Consider the following 16,437-nt stretch of genomic DNA (forward strand, 5'->3'; position numbering starts at 1 on the left):
ACTGCGGAGAGGAAGCTTATTCACCCTTAACCGCCTTCTTTGGAGGGGATGTCACCATGGTATCACAACACTGGGGCATACACAGCGCAGTATCTCTCATCTGCTGTTTAGACACAGGTGTCTCCTTCTTACATAAAAATGTGTGGAAAAATAATGAATTGAATAGGATAAATTTAGGAAATTAGATGCATGGTTTTCCCATGCTGGCAACCACTCCCCTCTAAGTGGGTTGCCACAGCCTCATGTTTCTAACCAGAAAACTTCCTGGAGTCCCATGGTATTAATACAAATACATTCAGTAGTTGTTAATCTATAGCTATGAGTGTTTTAAAATAATGACGTGTCTGTGATTGGCTGGATGTACATTTTTCCTTTGACTGCGTACGCTTACGTGGGCTGGGCAGTGACCAGAGGAGCTGCCTTTCGCTTACGGTCCTCCAGGCGCTTCATGGGGATGCTTTGCTTGTCTTTGCTCTCCAGAATGGCCAATTTTAAGCCCTTATGGCTATTTATGCTTGCCTTGCAATTACATTTTTTGTAACGTTCTTGTTTATAGCTGGTGATTAGGTAAATGCAGAGATGGATGTATAGAAATAAGAAGTAAAACGTTGATAGCAGCAAAAAGGAAGCATGACAGGAAAAAGTAGTACTTGTTAATATAAATAAACTCACAGCCTGATAATATTCCCTTTTCTGATAACCTTGTTCTGCCTATTGTATTGTGCATTTACAAAAATTCTCCATGATTAACCTAGCCTTGCTGACACTCCTTTCAAATTTTTCATATAAGTAACCTGTCGGTTAGCCTCCTCTTGGACTTTCCTTCTCTATCAAAGGAAAGTGACTGTCAAGAGCCTTACAAAAGTACCAGTTCTGATAGTTAAGACTATTTGGTAAACACCCTGCTCAGGCTTACTTAGTGCAGGCTAAAACTCCAGGTATTATCACAAGATCTGTTCTCATCCAGGCTTTGAATTATCAGGTCTACTTTTAGTGATGACTGTTCAGAAGGGGAGAGGTGATATCCTGACTATTGAGCACTTTTAAATGTGGAAACCAAAGGGTGGTGTGTCTCCCGTATATTCTGCACCTGCCTTTTAACCTCAAGAAGACCTTGCCCAGAGCTGTCTGAGTTAAGATCTGTGTTTGTCTTGGCTCCAAATTCTCCTTAGAAACTAGTATAAAGTTCAACGGAGAGATTTTACAACAGAGTCTGCTGTTTCTTTCTCTTCATGTCTGCCTTGATGGGACAGCTAGAAAGTAAAGGAAATTCCTTATAAACTCTGCTTGTGGGCTTAGAGGTCCTCTGGGGAAGTTTCTCCTCCTTGAACTTCAGTGCTTCTTATCTACAAAGGAAATCTGACTCAAAGGTGTATTCTAGCATTAAAGGGTGTATGCTCTGAATCTAGATGCCTGAACAGCTTCTTGACCAAGGCTTCCTGAGCTGCTGCGGTCATTTTGAGTTGTTCATTTTTTTCTTTCTGCGCTGCTCGCTGCCTGCCCAGCCCCTGCCTTGTTTATGGAATAGAAATGCTAATATTTCTTTGGAAGAATGGTGGGATAGCTGCCCTCTGAGCCAGGCTTGCTACTAATTTAAATCAGCACAGTTTTTCTGAGGGTAGTAACACCAATGTCAGATGCTCTGGGGTTCTCTTGGAGTGGTCGAGTTTGCCTGGTTGAGTAAGGCTGTGCAATGTGAACTCTGGTTTATGCTGCAGGTTGAGCAATTGAGAGGAAAAACACCTCCACAGCTGACTGCAAACAAGGGGCGTAGGACATTCCTTGAGCTGTTTCCACCCACCCGATAGAACATGCACAAAATGCCTTCAGCTCTGCCTGCAGCTTTGCTGTAGAGGCCAAGAGCTGTATGGTTTTACCCAGCTGTGCCTTAGGACTAGCAGAGCAGTGCTGAGCAGGCTGAGTTGCTCTCTTTCTGGGTTTATCTAATTTAGGCTGAACAATAGCGTGGATTTGCCTAACCATGTGAAGGCATCCTAGTAGTCTAGGTGAGCATACCTGTACTGGCTTTAGTCTAGCTAATGTAGCTCTGAGATGCCAGAGACTCACTTTGCCTCCAAGTTGCGCGTGTCTGTCTGTAAAAGCCTTGCAGAGCGTGGGATGTGTGTCGGCGTTGTTCTGCTGCTCGGACGGGCACCTCTCTGTGCGTTATCAGTTATTTGGCCTCTGTGCTGAGATGAGACCGGTTAACCTATCAATTTGTCTATTTGTAACTTGTCTCATGCCTGTTCCCAGTGTCCAGGGTGCTTTGAGATTGCTGTTTGTTAGAAGTTAAAAGTCTCACTAAGGCTTGATAACTTTTCCCAGGTGTGAATGATTGTTCCTGCTGGAGCAGGAACACAGTGGCACAGCAGGGAGAATGAGGATCCCTGCTCTTTTCCTTTTTCTTTCAGGATTTTGTTGGTCTTAAACACCCCGTGGCTCCTGGGTTCTAGAAGAGGAATATTTGCAGGGGAGGCTTATCTGCCTATGTGCACTGCTGGGGTGTCGATGGAGAGCGCTTAGCTCTCCTGCGATGTGTGCTGGTCCAATGCACATGTATATATTTACATCTATCCCCTTCTCCCACAATGTCTCTGACATACAATATTTTTACTGCCACATACATAACGACCCACTGCTCTCTTGACCCAGAAGAGTCCTGTCACAAGCTGTGACCTCCTCTAAGTCAGTAAGGTGACATAAAGACTTTTTTGTCTGGGTTAATGAATTGACTTGCTGTGTGATGAGTGCCAGTGGGAGAAAAACAAGTTAAGGAGGAAGGAGTGGATACAATATGATATTAATTCAGAGGTAGTATGGTATTAATTCAGCCTGACCCCACAAAGCCCCTGCCAAAGTGCCAGGGCTGTTTTCTAGCAGGGAGTTCTCCCTTGGACTTGGAAGAACCCCAACTCTTGTTCAGAGACCAGCTGTTTTGGAGACTTAATAAAAACAGGGATCCTCGGTACAGAAGGGATCTCTAGGCAGTCTCTCCCAAGTGATTACCATGTTGTCAGCTTTGTTTGAAGACTCCTTTGGTCACAAAAAACCAAAGAAAAAACCACAAAAATTACTTTGTGCAGGCAGGCTGTGTATGGGAGAGCACAGATCTAAGCTGAACTGAAGTTGAAGTCCTGTTGTTGCCTTTTGACCAAAGGGTTTGTTTGCAGAGCGCTTTAACATCCTCCTCTGTAAGGCGAATTGCTGTGAAGGGTAACTGCTAAGGCCCTCGTGCGGCTGGGGGACAGGGGCTCATACTGTTAATTGTAGATTAGCCCATCTAAAAATGCCTCTTGTGACCCCAGTCTCTTTCCCAGCAAGCACATTTGCCGTGCTTGGTGGTACCTCTGAACGCACCACGGCACCAGAGGGTGCAGAGCTCCCAGGGAAGAGGGTCCCAACGCTGCAAAGGAGGCTGTAAGAAGAGTCGCCATTTTGCAGGGCGAGATGGATGTGCTGTTGCAGAGGAGGGAGGGGAACATCCTCATTGCTTCATAATCTGTCACAGGAGAATGGCAAGGTGACTTTCCCCTTTGAAAAACTTCTCTAACATGATGATTTTGCCATTGCAGCACAAGCAGCCAGAGGCAGAGCCAAAGGGAAAGTTTTATGTTTGGTTCTTCCCCGCGACGTTATGAAATAGCAAAAGCATCTCAGGTTTTGAAATCGTTCTGCGATTTCACATCTTCCACCTTTCGTGAGCTGTGAAGAGGGCCGTGGGACAAATGTCATTCATAGAGCTGCTGCTGGGGATGAGCTGTGAGAAGCGATGAGGAGCCTGGAGGGAGCTGCAGGTGCCTGTGTTTCTCCTAGTGCTGTCTGAGTGGTGATGGATTTGGGCTTGAGGGTGGCCCTCGAGGTGCTTTAGAGTTAATTTGCCCTGAGACTTTCTCCCATTTGAGTCCCAGCTTCTCACCTGTGAGCTTTTGACCCTTTTCCTATAGGAGAGAGCTGGCTGTATAGAGACCGCTGCTTTGCTGGGCTCTGACTTGCTAGCAGCTGCAGCTGGTTCACGTTTCTTGAACCTGCGATCCTATACATGCTGCAGGACCGTTTTGTGGGATCTGATGTGTAATACCGACTTTCCTGTGTTCGCAAGGCAGGGCAACAGCAGATCTGGTAATGGTAACAAGGCGTTTTGTGTTGGGCTGTGGGAGTCGGGATCAGCTGGGTCTTTAAATCTCTAATCACCTTGCTAATGGGCTGCAGAAGGCCCGTGGCTGAGCAGAAAGGTAACCACTCTGTTAAAGTAACACTGGTTTCTGAAAGTAATTACAAAAAATAGAGGTAATGTTTATATAGTTGTGGTCTCCTCCTCCCTCTGCTTGGTAGGAGATGGTGTGGAAAAATACTATCCAGACAGCCTGGGCCCTGGGGCTGTGGCGTGCACGCTCGGTGTACGTTGGCTCCATCCCAGGAGGGGTGAAGAGGTGTGCGGGACTGGGGAACAGTGCCTGCCTTCAGACCTTTCCTGGCTCTCTGGCGACTAGCACCAGAGACGAGATGTGGGACTAAACGGAGAGGCCTCGAGCAAGAGCCTCCAGAGATGGATAAGGTGAAAGGAGCTCCTGTTTGGTAGGAGGCTGGCAAGAGACCTTAAAGGGAGCCCGTCCATAGGGTAGCCCTCTGGATGGCAAGTCAACAGGCGTTTATTAAACATGGAGGAGGGAAAGGAAAACAGCCTATGCGTGAGAAAACACTGGCCTTTTGAGGAGAAACTGCACCCCTGAGTACCTCTGTGTGCCCACAGGCCCTGCTCTTTGCCTTTTCCCCATGCTGCTTCCTAACCTGTAGGCATTCAATTGAGTATTAAGTGGTTTTTTCAAATAGTCCCAGCATGGGTGATAACTGTGTTGGTAGATCATAAAAAGCCTGCTTTTACTTTTTTTTTATTACTTTGGTCTTGAGGAAACGCAACACTTGCCTGGACATGGTGGATATTTATGTACATACATTTGATCTGCCTTAGAGATAAAATGATGGGAGGGATCATCTCATCACAGCTGAGGTGATCATTGGTTATAATGCACAATCCCTATGCAGTACAAAAACTAAAGAATAAAGTTTGAATAATGAACGGTGTCTTTTTTCTTTCATTCTTTCTTTCTTTTTTTTTTTTACAGGGGACTGTTGGCTCTTGGCTGCTATTGCTTCTCTCACCCTGAATGAAGAAATTCTGGCCCGTGTTGTTCCCAAAGACCAGAGCTTCCAGGATAAATATGCAGGAATTTTCCACTTCCAGGTAGGTGGAAAACAGCCTTCCCACCCAGTGCTGTTGGCCAGGAGCTGGTGTGGCTGGCTACGTCTACTTGTGTGGTGTTTGCTGGAACGCTTCGAGGGACATGAAAGAGCCAGGCAGAAAAACGGAGACATCCAAGAAGGGTGATGGTGGTGGTAGGAAGAAGACCACTAACCAAAGAACTGGGAGCAGGGGCTGTCTCTGTGGTCCTTCCTCCATCAGCAGATCCAGCTGAGGATGCGCATCCCTGAATAGGGTGGGCAAAGCTGGCTGTGAGGAGGATTGCTTTTCTTGTAGGAAATCAGTGTTAGCAGATAAACGTCCTGGCGACCTGAACGCACAGCATGGGGCGGTGACGAGGTGTTTGTGCTCTCTTTCCAGTTCTGGCAGTACGGGGAGTGGGTGGACGTCGTGGTGGACGACAGGCTGCCCACCAAGAACGGGGAGCTGCTCTTCGTGCACTCGGCGGAGGGCAGCGAGTTCTGGAGCGCGCTGCTGGAGAAGGCCTACGCCAAGTGAGTCGAGGCCAGGCTTTCACCCCACTCAAATCTCCCAGTGCCTCTGCTTCCCCATAGCATCCTCAACTGCACGGATACTATGCATTTAAAATGTCAGCCTATTTACTAGCCTTTACAAGTTCTGGGGTATTCCACAATGGCTGCTTTAGTAAAGCTTTGCTGACAGGTGCTTAAGACAAGTAGCCAAAAGTACTGGCTTTGTTGCTAGGCAAGAAAAATAGCCATTGCATCTTGTGGCAAGGCTGTTCCTAGAGTGCCGTCTCCTGTCACCAGGGCCTGGGAAGCTCCGTTTCATGTGCTCTACACACCTGTGAGGGCTTGCAGCTGCGCTGCTTCAGCGTGCAAAGCATGCCGGTCCTTGTGCCTGGATCTCTGGTCAAGGTGAAGATGCTCAGATCCAAATTTCCAGTTTTGGGATGGTCACGGAGGAATTCTGCCATCTAACATTACTATTTTCAATTGACTTAAGATATTGAGCTAATTAAGATAAGCTGAAAATCAGGCCCATAATTTTTAAAGGGATGGAAAGACTGTGTGGAACTAGAGAGGCAAATTGTTGGCTCTTGATTTCTTTTTTTAATATTATTTTTTCTTCAAATAGTGTTCATGATTTTTGTCGTTGATATGACTGAACCTGCAACCTGCGTACATGATCATATAAGATTTTATGCTGGGCTTTCCCAGTACAGAGATCTAAAAAGCAAAGCTGAATGGAGGGTATGTTTGTAGCTGCTGTGGTGCTGTTGGAAGCAGAAATGCTGTGACAGGCGGCATAACTGAGTGCCCCTCTCCAAAAGAAGAGGCGAATAGGGAACCTGATGGTTGTGTGTGTGAGAAGAGGAAAATAGAGAGCCTGATGGTTGTGTGCATGTGTGTCTCCTTTCCTGCAGGCTGAACGGATCTTACGAATCTCTCTCTGGTGGCACCACCACTGAAGGCTTCGAGGACTTCACTGGTGGAATTGCAGAATGGTATGAGCTGCAGAAGGCACCCCCCAACCTCTTCAAAATCATCCAGAAGGCACTTCAGAAAGGCTCTCTCCTTGGCTGCTCCATTGACGTGAGTTAGCGGGCTTATTGCTGGATGCTCAGCTCTTGCTGTGCGTGCAGGCAGCTGGGGGACGGATCTGCACCTCCCCAGGAGGTGCACAAAGGATGTTGGTCCCCTCTGCCTACGGTTCTCTGCTCTACCTTATGCCTGGAGAATTTGACCCAAGAGCGTGACACAGGCACGTGCTCTTCTTGGAGGGTTATGTCTGAGAACAGGTTGAAATGTAGACTTCATCAGTTCATGTGTAAAAGCTCATTGCCTCCCTTGGTTTTTTTTCTTCAGGACCTAGAGCTTTTGCTGTTTCGTAGGTTCACGATAACAAACCATACAGGGAATTCATTAGGGGTTCTGATCTACATCTTTGTTCTTAAGAAAGCCTGTAGCTTGGGTTGGTACAGGCTGAGTGGGTTTGGACAGAAAGCTGCTGGTAATGGCTAATGCAGTCAGATGCTCAGAGGTGGCAGCCTCCATCCTTGCCGTAGCCTGTTCGTCGCACAAATTGTACCAAAACGTTCCCAAAAAAATCTGGGCTCTGTTCTTGAAGCAGGGAGGCTCGGACTGTTGCCAGGCCTTTAAAAGGCTTTATCAGAAAATACATTGCCAAAAGCTGAACCTGCACCCGAAGGCAAAGAGGAGCTTTGGCCCTGCCTGCAAGGATTCAGCATCGCTTTTAGCCTCACTCAAATGAGTCTAAGTATGGTTATTGTGATAATCACCTTGCTTCCAAAGGAGATTACATCTTAGTTATGTCTAAAGGGAAGGTAAACTGTTTACAAGAACTTCGTTCATAATAGAAACTCAAGTGTTTCCTCCCATTTTTTTAAGTTAAATTGGAGTCACAGGAGAGGGAAGCTTCACAGCAGGAAAAGTACTTGGTTAATGTTAGCGTGCAACTTCACAGCACTTTCGAGGCCTGTTTTACTAGTTTGCATTTAGATAAGAATCTGACATTAGTTTTTTGCCCCAGAATGACAGAAATCTCTTGTCGGGGGTGGGGGAGAGTAAATATATTCCTTTGTTGGTAAGTGCTGACTCTTTCTATATTGTAAACTAATTATTAGTGAGTTTAGCCTTTGAAAAATCCTGTAAAATCTGTTCTTCTCTTCTGTGAGAGAAATAGGGACGTAGAGGTTAAGCATTACACGGAGAGTACGCTACGGGGTAGTAGTAGGGCATGAATTGACAGCAGGACCTGCCTGCTTGATCCCATCCTCTTTTTAAGCTTCAGATATGCTTGTTTAAAGATCACACACTTTCTGAAATGGTGGGAAGGCGATGGCAAACACATATTTCATAGAGGTTTAAGCATCTTTAGAGCAAGATGTCGAGCAGTCGCTTTCTAGCAAGAAGTGATTTTTCTCTGCAGTGTTCATAGGCCAGACTGCCCGAGTATTGTAATGGCCACAAAAAAGTGGGAGGGTGATATGCGTTCAGGTATGAATGGCATCCAAAGTGCAGCCTTTTCCCTTGCTCCCCTGCATGGCAGGTCCTAGGGTGGGGGTGCTGGGGAAAGGAAGGGGAACCTCCCACCCCGCTGAGGAGCCAAAGGGGGTGTTTTGACCTCGAAGCAAAGCACTGGGGCTTGCTGGACTGGGGTCCGATTCCTGGTGACGCCTGGGCAGCCTCAGGCCGGTCATTCCCTATGTTCCTCCTGGTCCCTTGAGAACATGGACTTCATCATGTGTATCCCCCTTGTACAGCGTTTGGAGACGCACGGGAGGGGATGCACCACACCAAGTGTTTTGGAGCCAGGAGGGAGCTTTGCTGTGGTGCAGGGCTTCTGGCGTGCGCCCCGTGCCATGAGCGTGGCCCCCGGGGGCTCCAGCACTGCCACGCGTGCTGCCTGCCCCTCTCCCCGCTCTGTCACGCAGATGCCTCTCGTTGCTTCTGTGCAGCAGCTGAACCACCCCTGCAGCCTCCCAGTGAGACTAAAGCTCTGTTGGGGGGGAAGCTTTGCTCCGTCAGATCCCCTGCCGCGTGGGAAGCCACGCTCACTGAGCTTCTTTGCTCCTCCAGATCACCAGCGCGGCAGAGACGGAGGCAGTCACTTCCCAGAAGCTGGTGAAGGGACACGCGTACTCGGTCACCGGGGCAGAGGAGGTAGGTGAGCCGCCCCAGAGGGGTGACGTGCAGCGAGCTTTGTGCGTGGCCCAGGCCATGGCAGCCACAAATTCGTCTTCAATGTTGCGAATTCTCCAGTCTCACCCGTTTTGCCGAATCGGGTTTTGAGTCCTTTCTTTCTGAAGAAGTACTGAAATGGTTGCTGTGTTTTGGATAAACAGAAACTTGACTTCTTGGGGTTTTGACCAAAAAACCCCTTTTTTTTTCCGTAAGCACTGCCATTTCCCAGTGAGCAGGGTAGCAGGAAGCCCTGTGCGGAGGGCACGCTACCCTCTGCTGGTGATGGGGCCTCTCAACACGTTTCTGTATAGCAGGCAGCACTGCACCTTAAATGCACAGCAAGATATGCGAGAGATGTGTGCCAAGCAAAAAAAAAAAAAAAAAAAATTATTGTCCCTGAAATGCCTGCTGAACAGCACCTTTTGGCAGGGCACGGTGTTCGAATGCAAGGTCCAGGAGTAGAGAACTGGCAAAGGTAAGACAGGTGAAAACAAAGGAAGCAGATCATGGCGTCCTTCCAGGTGTGTGATGAATTTTCGGTCACTTCACTGATAATTATTTCTGAAACTTCAGAGTGAGGTGTAGAAAGCTGCTGATGTGCTGCACTGAGGTGAACGCTGATAACGGGCAGGTTTATGTGCTTGCATTTGGTCCTTCTCTCACAGCAAAAGCAGTGAAGAGGGAGTTTGACCTTAATTCACAAACAGGCATGATTTAGACAGGCTTTTCTTTTGAAGATATGTGCAGGCTTTGTAAGGATAGTTCATCTTCAACACTGGAGCATCATTTCTGGACTCTGTGCTGCTGATGCTCTGTGCAGTTTTCTTGGCTTCGGGCTCTAGAGGTGCGCCAACTCCTTCCTCAAATTAGTGCCATGTGTTCCCCATAAATACTGGGTGTTCCCATTGAAACTCATACAGCTTTGCTTGGCCTGAACTCTCTGCACACAGAGATCAGCAGATAACAAGCCAGGGCCTCGGGGCAGTGCAAGGAGGTGCTGTCGTGGCACTGCCCACCCCCCCCCCCCGCCCCCGCTGCGCCATGGGGCATTCGTGTGGTCAAAGGGGTTGTGGCCAGACTGAGTATCACATCTGTTGTGATAGGTGCAGTTCAGAATATATATAGTGAGGGGAAGAAGGTATTTGAGTGTGAAAGGGCAATTTATACATAGATGACAGCTTTAGAGAAATATCCCCTTGTGCCTGCTTTTTGGCAGTCCTGTAGCAGCTTTACATTCCCTTTGCTTGAAATCCTATCAGAGGTAACTTTTTTTAGCAGCACAAAACAGACATTCTGGTTATCGTGAACTTTGATTGCACAAAAACCTTCTCTGGACGAGCTTGGGTGCATGGGGCTCATTCAAAATCAGTTTGACTTCATGTCTTTTGGACCGGATGAGCGCGTGTTTGTGTATATACACTTTAGCATTTGCGTGGCACTGAGATACTTACTCTGTCATGTCCTTTAATTTCCATAGAAAAGGTGGAAGGGAGTGCAGTGCTGAGTCCCTGGGTAACTCTTCATATGCTTCTGATCCCATCAGGTGAACTTCCGAGGAACAGTGCAGAAGCTGATCAGAATCCGAAATCCCTGGGGGGAAGTGGAGTGGACTGGAAAGTGGAATGACAAGTGAGTCAATGGCTTGCATGTTGCCCGTAGGCTTCTATTGCAGGGGTATGATCGTGTTTCTGCTGTTGCCTGTCTTCTCCCTACCTCAAATTCCTCTCTAAGTCACATCTGGATGTGACGTTCGCTCTGAGCTGTTTAAAAGAAGCATCCCAGCACTGTTGTTTCCCATGTAGGCGTCACAGCATGCGGTGCCCTTCATACAAACCCCTGCCTTCATGTAAGGTGCAGTGTTTTGGTTGGTGGTTCCTACAAGCCTCTCTGTAGTTTCTGCTTCTTTAACAGCCCAGGTTCTGTGGTGAGTTTCTGAAAGCTTACTTTCTAAAAGGGCTTTAAAATCCATTTCTGTTGTTAGCAATGAAAGCTGGAGTTTACTCACTTCTGTGGCTGGGCAGTATTTATTCTGGGTCTTTTTCTAAAATAAAGCTCCGTCTCAGTCAAGGCATTAGCACTTCCTGCAAATAAAACTGTTTCTGATCCTTACCATGGATATTTAAGAAGTGAGGTATCGAATATCCCAGGTCCCTGTATTTTAATTCTGCTATGGTTTGAGAGCCCTGGAGCTGCTATCAGCTAGATACTGTGGAGTACTGCAGTTGCATGGAGCTGTAAGAAAGTGAAATCATTGTGCCAAAACAGCTACATTAGGGTTTAACCTTTACTGTACCCTGTAGTTGATGTGGGGTTGTCTTTCAGCTGCCCAAACTGGAGTGGTGTTGACCCTGAGGTGCGGGAGCGGCTGACCAGGAGGCATGAAGATGGGGAATTTTGGCAAGTACCACTGGGCTTCCATTCAGGCTGAAGGGAATGTCTTCTCCTCTGCTTTTTTCACACGAAGTAACCTCTCCCAGTACGCTCTCCAAGATGAGTGAGCAAATTCACCCCAAATCCTAGTGCTAAATTGCAGCTGGAGAGAGGGAGGATGATAGACAAGGTGGTTGTATAGAAAACCTGTCCATTCTAAGGAGATGATGTCTGTGGCATTGCCTCCCACAGGATGGCGTTCAATGACTTCTTAAGACATTACTCCCGCCTGGAGATCTGCAACCTGACTCCAGACACGCTGGCAAGTGACAGGTACAAGAAGTGGAGCCTGCTGAAGCTGGATGGGAACTGGAGGCGAGGAGCCACTGCAGGGGGCTGCAGGAATTACCCAAGTAAGAGAAACTGGAGAACCCCTTTACTCGCCCACTTTTACTTTCTCTGCGAGCTTCTGGGAGCTGGTGTGGAGTGGCCTGTGGAGAAGGAGGATGCACCTGGGATATCCAGGACGGATGTCCAAAAAGCGCAAGTGTTTGGGAAATGTGGCTCCCTGACGAGGATCTAGTTGTGGTTGTAAAGGCTGGGGGGAGTGTTAATTTTTCCTTCTCACAGCTGATTTTGGAAGTCAGAGCCGCATCTGTCCTAGCTGACATGTATGTATCAGCATGGCTGCTTTCAAAGAAGCCTCTGAGCAGTTTGCATAAATCCAATTCCCAGACACTTTCTGGACGAATCCACAGTATTTAATCAAGCTGGAGGAAGAAGATGAGGATCCTGATGATCCTGAGAGGGGCTGCACTTTCCTTATTGGCCTGATTCAGAAGCACCGGCGGAAGCAGAGGAAGATGGGAGAGGACATGCACACCATCGGCTTTGCGATTTATGAGGCAAGTAAGGCAGTGGGAGGAAAAGGAAAGCTCACACCCCCTATAAATGGGGTAGTGCAGTTCTCAGACTGGGCTTTCTATCAAAACTCAGCCGGGTTGAGTCAGATACCAGCTGCAGCAAGGAAAATGCCACTTAGATGTTTAGAAAATTATCTTTCACAAAAACAGTGGTCAAGCACAGGGACAGGTACCCATAGAGATGATGGAATCTGTGTTCCTGGAGATATTCAAACCTAGGCTGGACAAGGTCCTGAGCAACATCATTAACTTTGATATTGGCCTTGCTTTGAGTAGGGGGCTGGACCAGATGACCTACAGAGGCCCCTTCCCACCTATAATATTCTGTGCTTCTAGATGGAGGAGCAGAAAAACTGTTTAAAATAACAGTGCAGAAATCCAGTCTGACCTTCGCGTGTCAGGCTGTGGTGAAAAGCAGCAGAATGAGAGCAGCCGTGGTAGGGATGTCATGCTAGCTGGGACACCTGTGTGAGCTCGGGGAGTGTGAACCCAGCAGCAGAACCAGCCAAAACACCTGTAAAACTTGTTCTGCTGAATAAAGGGTCAGAGACGTGTCTATGGTAACTCCTTAAGTAGGACATTTTGTTCAGAGCTGCAAAGCAGCGATGGTTAACTGGCAGTGAAAATAGGAATAATGGTCTTGCCTGCGGGTTGCTCTGTAACCATAGGCAATATGTGCAACTGCTTGCTTTCTCAGTATCCCAGCTTTGGAAAAGCTTGTCAAAGAATCTTGTCCCTGTAGGCAAATAAGGCTTAAAGCAAAGCTAGGTCCCCTGAACCCGTAACGAAACAGAAGACTGCGTTACTGTCTTGCTCAGCCCCTGCCTTCTCTCCTGGTGGTGGGAGAGGTTAGAGGGGTGGGGGGGTGAAAGAGAAGTTGGAAAGACATAGTAGAGAAATTGAGTCTGCAAAAAATACCACAGTGGGCTGCAGGGTAGAGGGTCAGCAGGACACCATGACCAGCCTGGCTGTGTCTGCCAGGCTGTGCCTGCGCTGCTGGGGATGAGCCCTACCTGCCTCCAGGATGGAGTCGGGACCTGAGCCAGCAGTCAGCGTTGGGTGACGTGGGCTCAGCGCTCACCTTCCCCCTTGAGCTGACTCTTTTTTTTTTTCCAAGAGTGTGGATGTACCCACTAACCAGTGGTGAAAAGAAGTAGCCCCGGAGCTGCCATTCAACAGGCAAATAACTCTCTCCTTTTCTCCTTGCAGGTGCCCCCAGAGGTATGTAGCATGCATTGGTGGTCAAGGTGCAGAGCTGGGGCTGAATGGCTTGTGGGAAGAAATGGTTCAGAGGATCCTCCTTCACTGCAGGACAATATTGACTGTGCAGAGTCTAAAGTTAGAGGCCATTTATTCTGGAAGGGGCCTTGAGCCTGTGTTGCATTTCCAGAGCGTCTTGGGTTGGGATAAGAGCTCTCTGTACTGCAGAAACTCATCAAAGCTGCTCTTCCATGGGTCTTCTCCCAGCCCAGACCCACACCTGTTCCCCCAGAGCACAGCTGCTGTTCTCAGGTTTGCACAGAGTTCATGTTTGACACACAACTAATGTTCCAAGGAGGTGTTTATTTTCATTCCCCTAAGCACTGTATTGGTTTCTCTCTGTTCCTACCTGCAGGTAGCTAATAGCATGCCCTGGGGATCAGAGAGGGGTGCGCAACACAGTGATGCCTATGCAATACAAGGCAGGGCTGCAGATGCCTCTGAGCTGTTGCTCCTCAGAGGAACGAGTGAGGTTGAGCAAAATGCCGGGGTAGCCTCATTACGAGGCTTGCTGTACCTGCGAGGGGGCATGCAAAGCAGCCGGGGCACCTCACGGCTCCCGAGGCTACGCTCAAACCAGCTGCTGCTATGTAAAGCTTGGTTTCATCAGGAAGGAAATAGTGCTGCCAGTTAATTAAATTCCTTATGTACCTTTTGAGTGCTTTAGCAGTATTCTGTTAGCTGCTCAGCTCTCACCCTAGTGGTCCAAAAATCTGATTTCCATAAAAAAGAGACTCTAGCTACAGTCCTGTGACTTTTCTTTCCCCCATGGCAGCAGGTCTGGCAGGTTTTGCATTCTTAAAAATCCAGGAGGATGGGAAGGGGGAGGTTTCTGAACCATGCACGTTGCTGATGTTTGCTTCTAGAGCTGAGCTAGCCCACCTGTAAGACCCTGCGCAGAAGAGTTTAATCTGGAAGATGTTACACACCAACTATGCTTTTATAATGCGTAATGTTTATTTTATTCTTGGAGGCCTCCATAAGCGGGCTCTCTGCTTTAAGGCAGCCTGACCTCAGAGGCAGAGCTGAGCTGCAGTACTCTGGTGGCACCAGCTCTGGAGACCAGAGGGCCATTGGTCATAAGCCATCACACTTTAAAGAAAAATAGTTGGTGGAAGAATTTGCCAAAAGTCACACACCCACCACCATGTGCAAAACATAAGCATGAGCCGAATGATTTCTTGAGATGATCTGTTTGCACCCACAGCTCAGGAGTACTGTGGTGGGATGCACCCAGCTCCTTTCTCTTCTTTCTTTCAGTTCTGTTGAATGGACATCTCTTCCACCCCACCTCCCATAACTAATTGTCATATCTATTATATTTTTAATTTGTAAATGCAAATGCATGCAAACTTTTGGGTTTTTTTCCTTCTCTCTTTGCTTTTCATAAGTTTTCTGGCCAGACAAACATTCATCTGAGCAAAAACTTTTTCCTGACCAACAAAGCAAGAGAAAAATCAAACACCTTCATCAACCTCCGAGAAGTGCTGAACCGGTTCAAGCTCCCTGCAGGAGAATATATTGTCGTGCCCTCGACCTTTGAACCCAACAAGAATGGGGATTTCTGTCTGCGAGTCTTCTCTGAAAAAAACGCAAACTCCACGTACGTAGCTTTTTTGTAACCATGTAAGAGAGGTATGGGCACACGGGCGATCTCTGGCCCCTCTCGTAGGCGTGGAAGGATGGAGCAGCCCAGAGCTGGGGTATGTCAGCTTCCCGCAAGGAGTGGGAAGGGGGGATGTGCAACCGCCCTGCACGGATGGGGTCGTGGCAGTTGTTGTTTGTCCCCAGTTTCCCCACGTGCAACTGAGGAAAGTTTGAGTAAACTTAGCAGGAAGGAATGGTGGAATAATAATAATAATAGTACAGTATAATATAACAAGTTGTTGTTGTTACTAGCCCTAGCCGGGCAGATATTTTTAGTTATTGGGCTGTAGGCAGCTGGGTGCCACAGCACAGGTCGGTCTGTGGAGAGAAGAAAGCCCCAGAGAGCAGCAGGCTGGGCAGGCTGATCGCAACAAATGATCTCATACCTTTGAGATCAGGCTGGAAAAAAATTCAAGATACTTGCTGAACCAAATGATATCTTTGATAAAATTAAAATGGGTTTTAATGGAACTGGCTCAAACTGTACCATTAGCTGTGAAGCCATGAAAAAATTTAGACGTGTCGCATTTTAAAGAGCAGCTGGGCTAAGGCCTTGGGAAGGTGTGTGGGATCTTTCATATTGAGTTCCCTAATTTCAAAGCAAGCAAAAACCTTTCTACTATTCTGCAATGTCTTGTTGCAAGTTTCTATAGTGGTGACAAAACTGGGACGTCAGTTGTGTGAAGGCACATTCAGCTTTTGATGGGCCCTTAGCAGTGCTTATGCACCGTCCATAGGTGTGATGCTCCCACAGCAGCTGGGGGACATCATGAAACACTTCTCCTCCCACTCTATCACGTCCGAATGACTTTAAGTCTCTCGCTTTTGCTGTTTTGAGGAGAAAAAGAAAAAAATTACTAGATAGAAGTTTGATTTGCACCCGAGAGCCTGGTCCCAGCCTGAGGTCTGTCAGCAGTGGCACTAAGTGACCCAAAGGGTTATGGCTGACCCAAAATCCTGTCTGTGACTCTGCAGGATGTTGCACAGTTTGTAATGTGTTTTGAAGCTCTTGTTGCCATAGCTGGCAAAATACTGCTTTCACTGGTGGTATGCAGTGTCTGTGGCTGATTTAATCCAGCAACCTCTGAGCTTTGAACATTCATTGTTATTCCCATAATTTAAAGAATACCTCTTGAACTGAAACTTGAAGCAAGGGCATCAGAGAAGTGTGACTTGTTTTGTTTTTAATATTGATTTATTTATCTTTCTAGGGTTATAGATGATGAAATTGAGGCCAATTTTGAAGAGGTATATCTTATCTCAATTTAAAACATTTAAGTTAATTTTGTCGTAAATAAGTGGGGTTGGA

General features: G+C 47.4%; 1 protein-coding gene across 1 annotated transcript in view; it reads left to right on the plus strand.

Moving 5' to 3' along the window:
• CAPN2 (calpain 2) overlaps positions 1-16,437 on the plus strand; it is a 29,015-nt gene that overhangs the window by 4,114 nt on the left and 8,464 nt on the right. Inside the window, exons 3-13 of the mRNA XM_072857013.1 lie at positions 5,124-5,242; positions 5,621-5,754; positions 6,648-6,816; positions 8,824-8,907; positions 10,472-10,557; positions 11,251-11,325; positions 11,551-11,711; positions 12,034-12,203; positions 13,431-13,442; positions 14,873-15,084; positions 16,340-16,376. Coding sequence (XP_072713114.1) covers positions 5,124-5,242; positions 5,621-5,754; positions 6,648-6,816; positions 8,824-8,907; positions 10,472-10,557; positions 11,251-11,325; positions 11,551-11,711; positions 12,034-12,203; positions 13,431-13,442; positions 14,873-15,084; positions 16,340-16,376 — 1,259 coding nt within the window. The remainder of the gene's footprint in view (positions 1-5,123; positions 5,243-5,620; positions 5,755-6,647; positions 6,817-8,823; positions 8,908-10,471; positions 10,558-11,250; positions 11,326-11,550; positions 11,712-12,033; positions 12,204-13,430; positions 13,443-14,872; positions 15,085-16,339; positions 16,377-16,437) is intronic.

Source organism: Ciconia boyciana, chromosome 3, assembly GCF_034638445.1.
Source record: "Ciconia boyciana chromosome 3, ASM3463844v1, whole genome shotgun sequence".
NCBI classification, from domain to species: Eukaryota; Metazoa; Chordata; class Aves; order Ciconiiformes; family Ciconiidae; genus Ciconia; species Ciconia boyciana.